This window comes from Apaloderma vittatum, unplaced genomic scaffold (genome assembly GCF_000703405.1).
Source record: "Apaloderma vittatum isolate BGI_N311 unplaced genomic scaffold, ASM70340v1 scaffold16469, whole genome shotgun sequence".
Classification (NCBI taxonomy): domain Eukaryota; kingdom Metazoa; phylum Chordata; class Aves; order Trogoniformes; family Trogonidae; genus Apaloderma; species Apaloderma vittatum.
In genome coordinates this window covers 17,224-32,970 of record NW_009737170.1, presented here as the reverse complement: position 1 = coordinate 32,970, position 15,747 = coordinate 17,224, and the positions used below count along the sequence as shown (strand labels likewise).

General features: G+C 37.3%; 1 protein-coding gene across 1 annotated transcript; it reads right to left on the bottom strand.

The window, feature by feature from the left end:
- Window positions 1–1,602: 1,602 nt before the first annotated feature.
- SLC22A16 (solute carrier family 22 (organic cation/carnitine transporter), member 16) lies at window positions 1,603–15,146 on the bottom strand. Its single transcript, XM_009877245.1, has 7 exons — window positions 14,669–15,146; window positions 11,720–11,837; window positions 9,569–10,118; window positions 7,535–7,662; window positions 7,037–7,146; window positions 6,442–6,541; window positions 1,603–1,898 (listed from the first exon to the last, which is right to left on the bottom strand). The coding sequence occupies exons 1-7, from the start codon at window positions 15,103–15,105 to the stop codon at window positions 1,686–1,688; spliced, it is 1,656 nt and encodes a 551-aa protein (XP_009875547.1). The 5' UTR covers window positions 15,106–15,146; the 3' UTR covers window positions 1,603–1,685.
- Window positions 15,147–15,747: the final 601 nt, after the last annotated feature.

Here is a 15,747-nt window from a genome sequence, read left to right as displayed (position 1 = left end):
GAAGGGTGCACAGAGATTTCTTTCTGCTTTCCGTGTAACCATCACACAGAAACTCCCTGAACTTTTGCTTGCTTCAAAGCATGTTAGTCCTCATACAGGATGTGAGTTTGTACTAATACCAGGACCAAAATGCTACTTGACATTCTAGGACAGTGCAGTGAAGAAAAGTCTTTTATAAGGGGATATAAACCATTACTCTGAATTCAGAAGTCATTGAAACTAATAGGTGCCTAAGACGGGGAAAAAAATCTTGAGTTCACACCAAAGATGACAGGGTTCACGCAGCTCAAACAAAAGAATGCTGTCTGAACCTTGACTCACAGAAGGATCCTGTACTTCAAACCAAGGGTGGCCAAGTGAAGAGGACATAGATCCTCAGGCAATGAAGTAATCCCAGGTCTGGAGGTAGGCTGAAAAAGGGGAAGTGGAACAGAAAGCCATAAAAGTAGCAGCCAGAATGATGCATTCTTATATATCAGTTTTCTGTGGTCCACAGTCACAAGGCACAATCACTGCACCGGCAAGTAAGTGTTGATGCACACATGAGGTGTAGCAACAGCAGGACATTTACAGACACCTTAACTAAAACTACTAGTGTTAACTACTAACTCTTCTGTTGCTCAGTGTCCTCCAGCTACCATTTTTTAAATTATATTTTTCTAACTGATTTTGTGTGGTATAAGGAAAAAATGAGCTGCAGACAACTAATCTATGAGAAAAATGATGGGTAGATACCGCATCTACTAACCATTTGTTAATAACTAAGTCCAGTTCTGTGCAGAGAGCCTGAATAAGACCCATATGTCATTTATTCTTTTTCACTGAGGACTGAGAAGGCCTTGATGGAGGTATTTGGTAAAGTTGCTGGTGTAGCTCTTAAAAGTTATGAAGAATCTGATGGTAGATCTGTGCTGATATAAGAGAGAAGGTGAACACTGAAGTAATGGTGTGGAATGAATATGACTTTTAAAGGCATTAGGTGTTTTAGTTTTACCTAAAATAAAAGGAACTTACTAAGACAGCGGTAGATCCAGTGAGCGTTTTTTCTAAACCACTAATGGAAACACTTCTGCTGTTCAAGAGAATGAATATACAAACTGTTTGCACATTTTGCAAACTTAGCATTACTTTCTGAGTTGGGAGCTGTTCCACAGAATACTTTCCTTAGCAAGTGGCACCTTTTCTAGTAAATACTTGAAAAAACCCCAAGAATAAGTTAGTTCAACTCGGTGCAATGTTAAGGCTTCTCTCTTGAATTACAACTGTCTGAGTTTACTATGTTTTGAAGTCTCAAGCCTGTAACTGTCAACTGCAACAGGACAAGAGTAGACAGGGCACTTCCTGGTGGGTTTAGAAACCTAACTGCAGAAAATGCAAAGCAAACAATTAACATATATGTAATCAGGCAGATTCCAACATTTATAATAATCATTCCAAGTGGTTACAGCAAGTCAGATAGGTTTTCTAACATCTGGATAAGTTGACAAGAGATCTAGAAATCCTATCAAATTTTCTGCTGTACCTCAGTCACATGGAAAAGGTTTTATATACATGGTCTATTGAAAAGTCAAGACCTGATACAAAGTAAAAGGCACAGATATTATAGAACAGTGAAATTTCTTGAATAAAAAGATCTTATAAATTAGATGACGATTAAAATTTGGAACAGCTATTTTGCTGCTGCCTTACTTCTCAGTGCTGACTGTTTCTTGACCAAACATCTCTATCTTTTCTAATGCTGTACCACTGTGTGCTGAAGCAGTCTTTCCTGAACAGCTTTTCTTGCTTCTTCCCATTTCTGTAGCTTCAACCAAAGTATTAGTCAATGGTTTTCCCAGTGTTTCTGGAAGCATTATTGTTAATATTCCACTCAGAAGAGCCATGATTCCAACAAGCAACTAGAAAAAATAAACAGTAGCTGTAAAGGTAGAAATGTCTTTCAAGTTATTAATCTCTTTGATCTTCCTTGAGAGTACAATTAAAACAAATCATAAGGAACTGTAATGAACAAAAATCTTAAGTCTTAAATGTTGACTGTACAAAAGATCTGCTTTTTCGTTGCATAAATGAAAGATCATGCAGGGATCAATACAGTGCAAGCAGGAATAATTCTGTTTGAAGAAACAATACATATATCTTTGTTTGGTATTTCTACTGTTAGGTGTGTATATAAGAATTGATTCTAGTATTGCATACATTTATTTTTACAAGCATGTTCACAGAGCTACAATTTCCCTGCTACCTGTAATCTCAATTCGCACTCCAGCTCCTGAACCTATTCCCCTTGCATCTGTGTGCCTATTCCTCCTGCACACAGCCAGAACAGAATTTCTCAGTGTAGCTCGCTGGCCTGGAGCCACAAAAATGCATATCCCTACTCAGGAGAGCTCAAAAATACTTTGCTAAGCTTAGTTTCAAAGAGCTGTTAGAGGTGCATGAATTATCTGACATCTGCACTGGGATCACATCTTGGATTTGTCCACAACTGCACATAGTTCCGTAACAACAGCTTACTACAGCACAAGTGGTGCAAGGATCAAGCTCACATGGAGCAGATACAGAAGCACACACATGCTCCAGGAGTATCTTTTCTTCCCCTTCATTTCTGTGTCTGGTTCAATGGGAATAATTCATGCTCTCCTCCTCTGAAGTACAGGACAGCATTAGAACCCTGACAGACTTCCAACACCAGGTTATAAATGACCCAAATCTCTCTTGATGGAAATGCTTCCACACAGTACATCATGCCTGGCCCTGGTGTTTTTCCATTTTATGACTGTGCACTTTGATACTGTATTATCCTTATCTTGCCTTATCCTGATTCTCAGGTCTGTCTCATTTGTTTAATACTTTCTTTCCAAGTGTGAGAAAGAACATTTAGAATTACTATGCCAATCTCTCTTGCACAGAGCTTCAGACAAAAACTGGCCAGCTACCATCTGCAGCTAAGCCAGACTTTCTCTTTAAATCCTAAGGGTGCTTTCAAATTGGAATTCTCCATTGTAACCACTCTAACCTTGAACAGTGCTGCTTTTGCTTCACTTCCCCTCCAAAAGAAGAGAACAGCTTGTCTCAAGCACTCTTTGGAAGTCACACTGTTGCATACACTCCTCTTTCTGCACTTGCATTTTATATAGGAGCTGACCAAATAAAAAATTAAGCAAAATATTGTTTCATACTAAAAACTACAGTGAAAATAAAATACTTATGCTCCTACCATGAGGAATTAAAAATCCTAGCACTTATAGGACTGAGTATCAAACTGAGGGACACATGTGTATGTAGCAGGACTGATAAAAATATATTCCAAAATACTGAAGTTTCACCTCCGAGCGTCAAAACTCTATTCCACTATTAAAACACAATTTTCTGCCATGGCAAGACTAGAAGAATTGACACATGGAAGCTATTTGACACTCACCCCTCTTACGCACATCCTTTAGACTGTCCTAAGTTTATATTTGGGGATATTGAGGGCTGTAAAGGATATTGACGTTTGTGCACACCCATATATTTGGAGTTTATGAGAACAGGGTCACTACCAATGTCCAGCAGAACAAGATTAAAGCAATGCTGAGCACTTTAATTATGTGTGTCTCCTCTGTTTCAGTTAAGTCTTTTAGATACTTAACATTCTTCTCATGTTTTCCTTCCTCACAAATCTACCTCTTATTTCCCTGGGAACTCTCACTACTCTGTAGGCATACACATCACCATCTCTCCTGCGTTTTCATCTCAGCTCTTACTCCATCACTTTTGTTTTTATTTTTCAGTGTGAAAGTTGCTGCATGCTAATTCAGTGTGTTCCCCTTCTCCCTGACCCGACAAAGCATTTTCCATTATTTCCTACCAAAAATAGAATATGAAACAATTAAGTCACAGTATATTAATGAAAGGACTTCTGAGATGTCATCTACCTTTTCAGGGGTAGTAATGACATCTATCCATGAACTTACATATAGTCAAAGCAAGTCTTTTCACAGTCTTATTTTGGTGTACTTTTTCATGAGGCATCTGACATAATTTATCCCTTTGCTTGCTCATAATGCACATATTGTGTGTGCATGTACTATTTTACACATATATTTCAGTATCAGGAAAAGTTCTTTTGATATAGTCAATGAGTTAAATGCTTAAGGACTAAAGTGTATTATTGTGCAAAGTATTTAAGTACATTTAAGCTCCATTCAAGTTGACAGAAGTACCTGCTAAAACTCATTGCTTTTTCAAGGTTTTAATGTGAAATTTGACCTTCTGCTTAGTCAAATTTTCAGACACTTCAGTACAGCCAGCAGTCTCCAACAGCTACCACAAAAAATGTCAAAAAAATATTTGCCACTATTTTTCAGATGCCCTCCTCCCTACCTGGAGCAGTAATTTTAATTTCACAGTGGTCTAAGATCAGCACTTAATATGTTTAGTCTAGAACAAAAGATAATTTGAATTAAATATCCCGACAAAAAATGCTTTTTCTTCTGAGAACAAATGATTATTCTAGTCTGCTACTTATATCTATATCAACATCTGATGGTTCTGAACCAATCTAAAATGTGATCTTATTTTAAAAAAATCCTATTTCAACAAAAAAGGTTAAATTTTGTCCTGAAAATCCACTAGTACTAGACACAGGATTTCTATGCATTTAACTTTACTGAACTCAGCGGAGGTTTTTTTAATTTTTAATTTATGGTTTATTAGAGAAAAATCAAGTCTGTTAAAGTGCTACTGGACCATAATTCTTAACAGCTGAGAAAAAGAAATAGGTTGTATCTGAAGCTGGTGTCTTATTGTAGGTTTTCTAGAAAGCTGTCACATGAAAAACATACTTTGCAAGTTATTCAGGATTTATAGGCATTAAAATAAGATGCTTACATTACTCACAGGTGGCATAACTGTACATGAGGCAGACTGTCAAAAAAATAGCAGTAGTAACTCCTTGACAATGTGTGGTGCATATAATAGATCAACACGACATACATCAGTTTACTTACAAACATAATCCATTTCATTTCAATGCCAAAACACTTACCTGACCTGAGCGCATGCTCCAACTCAGGACAAGCCTATTTAATAAAATGGCAAATGTTTTGCAACAGGAGCTAATAATGAAAACATATTGACTATGAACTACTACACAATTCTACAAATATTCTCGATACTTTTTGTACACTGAGAGTTGTAGCTGAAACAATTCCTCTGTTTGTGCTGCCATTTGCCCTGCTCTCCAGCATATTTGAGCATCCCCCCCATCTGTGGTTTCACTGCAGCACTTCTGCACAGATAAAGCTTATCTCACGCAGTAAAGGCAAAACACTGACAAGAGAAGAAGAATGTTCTCCCATGACCACTCTGTTGTGCAAATGTTTCTTTGTCTTTTCTGATACGGTATCTTGGTTTGCATGGGGTGATTTTTAAGAAAGAAAACATTTTTAAGGAGCTTGAGGTAATAAATTAATTTGTGGTCTCCTTCATCCTCTCAATTTTCATCCAAAACAACTGAGAGCAATTAATTTAAATAATTAAACGAGTTCCCAATAATTCTCTGAAACTAATCTTTAGCACCTGTAATTGAAGATTTTGTAGTTGCAAAATCAAAAGGACACAATGCCACTTTTTCAGGAAATTCCAATATGGTAGACAAAATTAGAGCAAGAATCTAGGTTAAAGACACATCCAATTTTCACCTTCTAACATGCATAATCTACATATAATATTAATGTAGATGTAATGTAATGCCATAGTCACAGTGAATTTTAAGGGGTTTTTGAAAGAACTTGAATTATTTTTAAAACATTAATAAACTCTTCTCTACTTAAAAGCTTTAATATAAACTTTGTAAGTTCTTGTAAATGAAAAACACAAAAAGAAAGCTTTGGGAGAGCTGTAAAGACCAAGAATAGTAAGTGTAAGACATTCTTGATCTTTTGGAAGGCTATTCCAAAGATATAATGTCCCAGGGAAGCCATGGAAAAATTAAGGAATAATATAAGAAAAAAACAGCCACTCATGAGGAATTCCAAGAAAGGAAGAACTATGCCTTTCGAAAAGGGTAAGAGAGTACATCAGGAGCATGGTCAAGAACTGCTAGGCTTGCAGAGCAAAGAAGTATGGACTAAGACATTTCGTAAACGTTAGATGGTAGACGAAGTATATTTTTAGGGAAAATATTTATATCAATTTTATACCAGGATTCAGTGCCTAAGTATTTTTATGTCTTCCATCATAAAATATTTCAGAAGATTTCAGTGACTCAGACTCTCCCTTTTGCTTCAGCTGCATATTTTTAATGATATGAAGTTACTAATCTCTGAGACTTAAAATTTAGAACATGAATGGTTTGTTTAATTTCCTTTTCAAAATAAAAGTCCAGTTTTGGTTCCTGAGGAAACAAGTGCTACGTGTACCTTTTCAAAAGAACTCACCATTGACACAAATACTTACAAGAGGCATGAAAATCCAAACACTTCTTAGATATACACAAAAAGGAGCAACCACACTTCCTACACGGCACATCATGCTTCCACTTCCAACAGCAAGTGATCTACACATAAAACAAAGACTTTGATAAGAATCCTGTCAGATAAAGGAAACAATTAAAATGCACAGGTACTTAAAGCATCTGTAGGATATGTGTCTTTAAGCAATTAAATTAGAAAGCTATTACTACACCAATGTATATTTATATTGTAGTGAAATTCAGCTGCTTCTATAATTAAGAATTTAAGCATTATTCAGCATAGGCCACAGGATGAACAACCAGGACTCTTCAGAAAGGCATAAATACCGCTTACAAAAGTACTAGCTATTCTTCTATTTCCCCGATGAAACCAATCAATGCACGTGGAATGAAAAATAAATAAAAATTTATGGTATAGTCAAACACTAGACAACTCTGAAGTAGCTGAGAATCTCATACCAAGTCTTTCAGACCACCATCACCGATGCCAAGAGCTGCTGGATCTGGCACAAGAGCATAACAGCGGAAAGGAAATAACAGCAAAGTAATGAAAAATAAATAGCTAGCAAAAGTTCTTACCTTACAATTGTTGGGTACAGTTCTGCTGTGTAGAGATATATAAGGCCAAATGCCACACCTATTGAAAATTTTCCAGCCATATTTGCTAAGATAATTAATATATTGAAATCCTATTGAAAGAGAGCACAAATAAATAAATCACCAGCAAATAACACTATTCAAAATATAATTTAAATCCTTCAAAAGCTGTGACTCTTCCTTAAACATAAGCAATATTTATTGCTTGCTTTTTTTAAAATCACTCTTAATAAGTAACTAGTGTCCGTATCACTTTTCACCAGTCTTGGTTCACTGAAGCCCTGCGAACATTTTACATATGACTCCAGCAATGACAGTGAAACCTGTACTGAAAATACAGAAATCTTAGACTGATAGTTGCAGTTTAAAAACAGCCTTTAATCAACTACATGATTTAGAAAGAGCAGCTACATCTACAGACTTAAGAGCCTTTAAAATCAATTTCTACTACAGGAACACTTTCAACAATATGAGACTAACCTGAGGTATGAACATAATGAAAACACAGATCAGTGCACTTAAAATAAGGAACGGAATGAGTGTGTTTCTCCTTCCGAGTTTGTCCATCGCAATGCAAGCAATGACATAGCAAGGCAACTCCACAGCACCTGTCAGTATGAAATTAGTTTGTTTTAAGTCATGGTTACACATACTGTTGTTATAACTCTAACTTCCTCTTTATGAGGATTAATTTAATCTAGGGGGTAACAAATAAGGGAAATCTAGAGGTAACCAGTATGTTGTGCTAGTTCATTTGGTGACAGAAACGGCAATAGAAGTCAGAAAGGATGGCCTAATATATAGTAGTGGGGGATGAAGAAGGACAAGGGAAATAGTCTTCACAGTGCTGAGCAGCTTCAGTTGTCTTTGGGGTGGAAAATTACAGAAAAGCACAAGGCCACAGTCCTGCTTTTATGGCACCGGCACTCAGGACCGAAAGCTCTCTGTTTGCTGCTCTTCTGCTTCAGGTATTTTCACATCAACAGCTTAAGCGCGCCCACAAGGAATACTGTTAGTCTCACACAGACACACCTCCCACAGTTTGCCAGCTTCCACCTGGACACAGAACTGAAGCCACAGGCATCTCCCTCAGCATCAGCCCCAAATCACCCCCGTGTAAAAGGCAAGCAAGCAGGTCCAGTTTTCCAAGTCAGCTCCACAAATACAGAGAGTGCGATTCCAGCTTTCTCCCTTCTCCATTAAAAGTGGGCAGCTGCTTACGGTGTCATGCTCTTACTCAGATCGTCTCCTTCTGATGCCTCTTTCCAGAGAAAACTTCTGTAGCTTTAAAGGAATGGGCATTTGGCTAGGACTGTTCACAAACCTTGTGTAAACAAGATTTGCCCCTTGACAAATTATATTGAGCCTAAGCTAGTTCAGGCATGTTTTAAACCAACTTGCTTATGAAGAAGGCAACTATGCTCAATGAAAAATCAAAGAAGAACATAAGATATAGCCCTGAACAAATATGCTGCATTCCTTTACTAAGCATGTATGGTATGTCAATACGCCTATAATATTGGGAAACAATCTTTTGGGCTTGTGTTGCTAAAAGCAGGTTGCAATTATTCAGTGTTTATTACTCTGCTAAAATACTTTTGGAGGAGGTGGATACAGTGATTTACACACTGTAGTCCACCATAACAGCTCAGTTATCTGTGCAGTGCTAGCATCCACTCTTCAACACATCAATACACCAATACACTATAACACATGACAACACAAACTGAACTCGTGAGAGCCCCGGTCCTTCTGTGTGCTCATGTACATGAACAGTCTTGTTCACTTTACTGAGAGTACTCAGTTGTACAAAGCAAAGCGCGTGATTTAATTCTTTGTTGGCTCAGAGCTGTGTGCTTGATCTAGAGTTTTCTCAAGTCAATGGAATATTTCCACTGACTTTAACAAACTTTGAATCAGGCCTTGAATGCACTGAGACACAATTTATATACCAGAGGAAGATTAAGTCAGACTGCCAAAATTAAAAGTATAGTACAACTAAATTAAAATTATGCTTTTGAGACAAATAAAATTACTCTTGCTTCTGAGGGTTATGAATGTATTTTCTACACAGACAGACTCAATACGTCATGACTATAAGTGATTAAAGGAATATTTTTCCCCCTTTTTTTCCTAGTTTGTGCCTTTAACAGAGCTGTGTGAATTTTGTATTGTTGGTCTGCTTTCCTGGGTGTTTGTGCAGATCTACTATATGCTTGCAGGGCAAAGAAGAGACAAACAAAATATGATTTTGCAATCACAAAGACAGACAGAGACGAATTTTGTATGCCATCAAATTTTAAATTGACTTTTTTTTTCCAGAAACAGTGAGATTTGGAGTGAATGATACTGCTTCTGTGTTAGTCAACTTTATGAAGAGTTAGGAAGAAAGTTTTTGAATGAGGTTCATAATTGAATTAACAACGTTTAAAAATTGACTGTCAAATCTACGGACATTTCTAAATGCTATGTTTTAGTTCTGTCATAAACAGAATAAGGTACAAAAATATTTACCTATGAGAAAGAGATTTAAATATTCATTGCCTCCTAGACTGACAGAACTGAGGGAGAAGACGTAGTACCCCAAGCTCCCAGTGAACCAGATCAGCCAGACTGTGATGGTCCTTCTTGCAATGTGCCAGTTACAAAATAGGTCTAAGATGTTGTGCTTCTTTGTTGAGGATGTGTCATTGTCACCCATTCTGCCACTGCCTAGATCATCTTGTTGGACTGAGCACAGTTCTGAAACTTTGCAGGGAGTGCTGACTTTATTCCATCTTGCCATTATATTAATTACTTTTTGTGCATCTTCGTATCTTTCCTCTGACAAGAGCCAAAAAGGTGTTTCTGGGAGCATCCAGCAGCACAAAACAAAGGGAAGAGTCGCTATGGAGAGAAATATCTGATAGACCCACCAGGTTCGAACCAAAAATCCCACGAGTGCCACAACCATAATTCCCATAGCAAAAAAAGCATGGACATGCATAGAAGCCCAGGTTCGTGCTTTAATGCCAACAAATTCAGTCACATAAACAAAAGCCACAACCAGATAGCCACTTGAAACCTGAGAAGTTGGGAGAGAGAAAAAAAAAAGAGGTTTGTATTTATTCTCCTTGTGCAACAGCAATAAAAACAGCTAACAGTGTTCCACGTTTATGTACACTTAATTGCCACCACATCAGCATGTCCCACACTGAGAGAAAAAAAGGCAACCCTGAAAACAAATCATCTGGAGAAAAAGTTCCCTTAAACCTTCAGACTGCACAGACACTGCAAACGTACCGAGAAGCACCTTCCACACAATTTTTTTCCACAAATTTTTACAATGTTGGAAGAGGATCTCTTATAGGTTCTCATGTTATCTAGTGAATGCAATTACTGGCATGTTGTGAATTATAGTATTTCCTCACTGAATATTGAAAAATATTGAAAATACATATATATATATATTTCAATTTCTCTAGCAACAGTCAAACATTTCAAAACATAGATAAAAAATCTAGACTAAAAATATTCCAGTATATTATTTTCATTAATCAATTTTATGGTTAAAAATATTCCAGTTAATAATCTCTGAGTCTAAATCCACTGAACCTGATAGTAAAGCTGTGCTGATCTCAGCAGCACAGGGCTGAAGCTTTAAACTTCCATCCTGCAAATCAGTCCCAGTGGGCAGTTAACACCTACAGCGTTAGTCTGGTCAGAGCTTTTTGCTTTTCTAAACTACCGCAGCCCCTAGCATCAACAGACAAGGGAGTCAGTAAAAGGATTCCTGTTGGTCTCACTGAGGCTGAAATGCTCATGCAGCTTTTTCTGCTAGGAAATCCTTCTGAGCACTAACCAGACAAGAGGAGCTACAGGTGCAAGGTCCTTCCTTGACTAATGCACTAATGGCAGGAATAAAACAAATTATGTGATTATTTTCAGATTTCTAACCTACTTTAAATAAGTTACATAATTTTTCTTGTGTTAGCATTCTAATTCATTATGCATTATATAGTGAAACACTACAAATATATTTTTGGATGTGAAACAGTAGAATAGGTTACTATATATAGTACTGAATATATATCAGATATTGAATACATATCATACCTATACATAAAACTATGTGTATAGAAACTCATAAACACATATACTAGAATAACCTTAAGTACAGTATAAACATCTAGATGTTAAACATGTTTACCTATATATTTAGTATTTCAGATGTACCTTAAAAGACCAGAGATGCATGGAAGAGAAAATGTGCATCTTTCCTCCATCACTCAAAGTGGTAGAAATAAAGATGATACTTATTATAGATTTGTTATTTTAATAAAAATATACTAAATTTCTAACAATAAGGAGAAATGCAATGGCAGCTGCAGTGCAGAATCCAGAGTTTGCTGCTCACACTTGGTATTTAATTACCAGTCCAGCAGAGGTTGGGATGGAGGAAGTACCAAACACTGCTTCATACAGACGCTTTCTATTAAGTCAAAGAGGAAAACTGCTGTGGTCCAAGAACTTTCAGACTCTCCCTGCTCTGCTGAAATAAGTGCAACAGAGGGGGCTTTAGAATAATGAAGTAGGGGAGGAAATAATAACAAAAGGGAGGTTTTCCTGAGAAGGGGTAGGAAATTACACATAAAAAAACCCAACAGGGTGAACATTCTTTCTTACCATAGCAAGAAGAAAGCGCACAATCACGAAACTGTAGTAGTCAAATGTGAAGGCCACTGTGATGCCAAATACAAACTGACCAGCACTCGTGAACCATATAACACGCTGTCTTCCCAGTCTGCAAATCACAGCAGTGATAAAATTATGAATCACCACAAACATTCTATTAAAATACACCTGCAACTCCTGAGAGACTATCTGGAAGTGAGTCTGAAAATATTGTACCTACTCTTTCACTCACTGTTTAAATTCTAGTTTACTCACCTGTATTCATTTTCCAGCAATTCCAACTTACAAGACAAAGTAAGTTCCTTCTGGAACTGCAAGAAGCTCCTATGGATGGAACTTCCATTCCATAATTCTAGGCTGGAAGCCACATGGAGAAGTGGGCATCACATATGCTCACCTTTAGTTTCAAGTTTAACTTCTACATAACTAACCTGGAAATTTACTGTCTTATTTATGAAGACAGTAAGTAAGACTCACTTTTTCAGGTATTTTATATGAAGTCAATAATTTCTAACAAAAGTGAGCTGTGATAACACATGCCAACTCTTGCCAAAATAACAACCAAAATGGATAGCAATGAAAGGCTTCTGTAACACATCTGTGTTCAGTTATTTGAAGTTGAATTCTCTAATAAAAGACAATTACATACTTCCCCATCATTTTCTGATTGTATCACAGCATATGTGTTCCATATACAAAGAAATCCAGGAAGCTAGTATACTAACAGCAAAAAAAAAACCATGTCATATGTTAGCTTCCCACCGACAACAGAGCAATTTCCAGTGTAAAGGGCATTCAGTAAAAATGAACTTCTGTTTGTTTATCTTCTTCACATATCTCATGGAGAAAATAGACCAAGTAGACCCAGTGAACAAGTGAATGCATGTTATCAGTAAGAAGCTCATCTGAGGCAAAAATATAGAAATTTGCAGTAGATATACAAAACTCTAATAAGGATTCCTTATATTCTATCTAAAAATGTTCTGTAATACAAAATGCGTGGAATCATTTTTCTTCCCTGATAATATTCTCCTGGACTTATTATCTACTCCATTGTGAACAATGTTTCACAGAGCATAGAATCACAGCATGTGTTGGGTTGGAAGGGACCTTTAAAGGCCATCTTAGAGTTTGAGCACTTTCATGGGGGTGGGCTCATATGTCATTTCTTCTCCATGAGTATTTGGCACTACAATAAAAGAACTCTGATTTTTCTCCAACGTTGACCTGGAGTCATGAATGCTTAGGCTCTGATCCCTGCCAGAAGAGATCCCAGTGAGTCCTAGCAGTTGGAGGTCTTCTGCTGGGAAATCTGTTAATTGGGAATGGGAGGAACACACAAACCTATTTCCCACCAGCCAGGATGTGTTCGAAAACAGTAACTTTCAGCTGTAAAATCTACAGCTATAAATCTGCAACTCAGAATGTGTATATTATCTTAACTGGCTTCCCATGGCCTCAATTAATGGAAATTAGAACAATATGATCATAACCTTATAAATCATGTCTGAGTATTAATTAATAAAGCTACGAATAATTTAAAGGGAGACAGAACAAATGTTGGGATGATATTCTGGTTTTGTATTAAATACTTCCACAAAATGTTGAATCAGGAGGCAGCATTGATTCTGTGTGTTCTAAAAGCCAAACTAAAAAAAAGGTCATCTTACTTTTGCATTCCCATGTTGTAACTGTCACACCAGAGTGCTGTGCTAATGAAGGAAAATCAGAAAACAACATGCCTGTTCTCCTTTTTCTGCTTATACTGTTAGCTGTGGGATAAAAAAACACCTGAGAGAACTTTTAGTCAACAAGTTCCTTTATGGAAAGAGATAAATACCACTGAATCAGCCTTCAAAGCAAAACACATAAACTGCCTGAGACAAAACCAAGTACAATGTAACTTAGGCGTTTGGCTCTCATGTGGATAGAGGGGCACAGCTGGGCACACTTCTGAGGTAGGAACACGTGTGATTGTGCTGAGAGAGAAAACCAAGAGAAGCAAGAGGATACAGACGTATGTCTTGGATCTCACTGCTGCTTCGGAGTCCAGCTCTGACACTGGATCTCTGTGTGTGATCTGAAATAACTGCCAGTGAGGGAATTTTGGAGGGGAGTGGGCTGAAGGACAGCCTTGGCACTGTGAGCAAGGGACTGCTCAGGTCGAGTTCCTCCATGGACAGACTCTGCTCATGCTCAAACAGAACTTTGCACAGGCTGGTAAATAAGTGAAACCACAGCACAGCTCACTGACAACCACTATTCCTCCTATCTGGACTAACCTTCAAGAGACTGAAGTTTAAGCTAACCATTCAGGGAAAAACTATAATTGGGCTGCAAGGAAAAATAGTGTATGGGTGTTTATTTTAAGAATGTGGAGTCTGATCAAATTCTCAAAGCCCTTGCATCAGTCTCACAGAGATGCATTCATAACAGAGTTAGGAAACCTGTGATTTTAAAATACAAGATTTTTAACTTTCCAGTAGCCCTTCAGCTATTCATCATCCCCAGAAACAAAAATCTGTGTTTCCATGAGGAATCTCTCCTTATGGAAAATGAGGTGAAAATCTACTCCCAGGTTTTACTGTTGCTATTACTATTAACTATTGCTATTCCTGTTAAAAAAAAAAAAATAGAATTAACCTAGGGGCAAATGCTGGCTGCACAGGGCAATTTGAGGGATCAAGATCTAGAGCAATGTTGATATAAAGTAGGAAAAGAAATCTAAAAGCAAATTATTTGCAAATATATTTTAAAATTAGTACTTACTATCAGAAAAAGAAATTGAGATAAACACATCTGTCAATAAAACAACATCAGAACATTCTGATTTGTGAATACATAATTATGAATACGTAATGAATGAAAGCAATAAAACAGGCAGATACATGTGGAGTTACTTCAGTTTGAAGCTACAGTTTTCAGAGGATGACACTTTACCTGTCAGCAATGTCACCAAAAATCACTGCTCCGATCAAGACTCCAAGCATGAATGTAGGCTGGATTAATTTTGCAAGCCATTCTCGATCACAAACCAGATCCCACTGTGTAACAACAGTGCTTTTCCACTTTGTGTTGTCATAGAGAAATCCATCAGAACAAGAAGATATGGACTTATTGCCTTCGTATTCATATGCCGGATCCAAACTGACTTCTCGTTTGGCCCTGCTGCATTGATTAAGTTCCCAAATTTCTCCATTTTCCAGCTGGACTACAATGTAATTTTCTGTTGATGTCCACAGCGTCCAGATGTCCTCTAGACTTGATTCAGAGGAATTGTCGAAAAGAGCACTACTCACATTTCCAGGGATCCCACATACAAAGTTAGGAGTAGCGGCCATGAACACAGACGCTAAGTAATGGATACCACATGACATAGCTTGAAAGACAGATGCAAAATAAACACATGCTTGAAATCTGTCAAGGGAAAGAAAAATGTTTACCAAAGAAAAGTCCTCTATACACGAAAAAACAACAACATAATTACTGTGCTAGGATCAATAAATGGAAACATCACTGAAGTGTCTAGTGTTTCGTTACATAGTGCTGCTTCAATATTAGCAAAGCCTTGCAAGACACCAAAGATGAGAAAAGATCCAGAAGTAATCTATCGTCAGGAAAGTAATCCTGCTCTCAGTCATGTGTTTAGCTGTACACAGAGAAGACCATTTAAAAAGAAACAATACTGAACGTAAGCATTTAGTTTGAAGCAACCTTCCGCTCTCCAATTCTGTGTAGTACCTCCATTTAGATTACTGTAACAGCTACACAAACCAAAATGTTCCAAATTCAGGTTCTGAGGGATAGATATGTGCATCAAGTAAACCAAAGCAAACACATTACACCCTTCATTTCACCTGACTGAATCTATACAGCTGTATTCCATTTGTCTTCCACCTCTCTTTATTGCCTCCAGAAGATGAAGAGAGAATACATGTAGACACATGTAGAGCAAGATAGAATCTGAACAGGGTGAAATATTTTGTACCAAAACATAGCTGTAAACTAGGCTGGGTTTT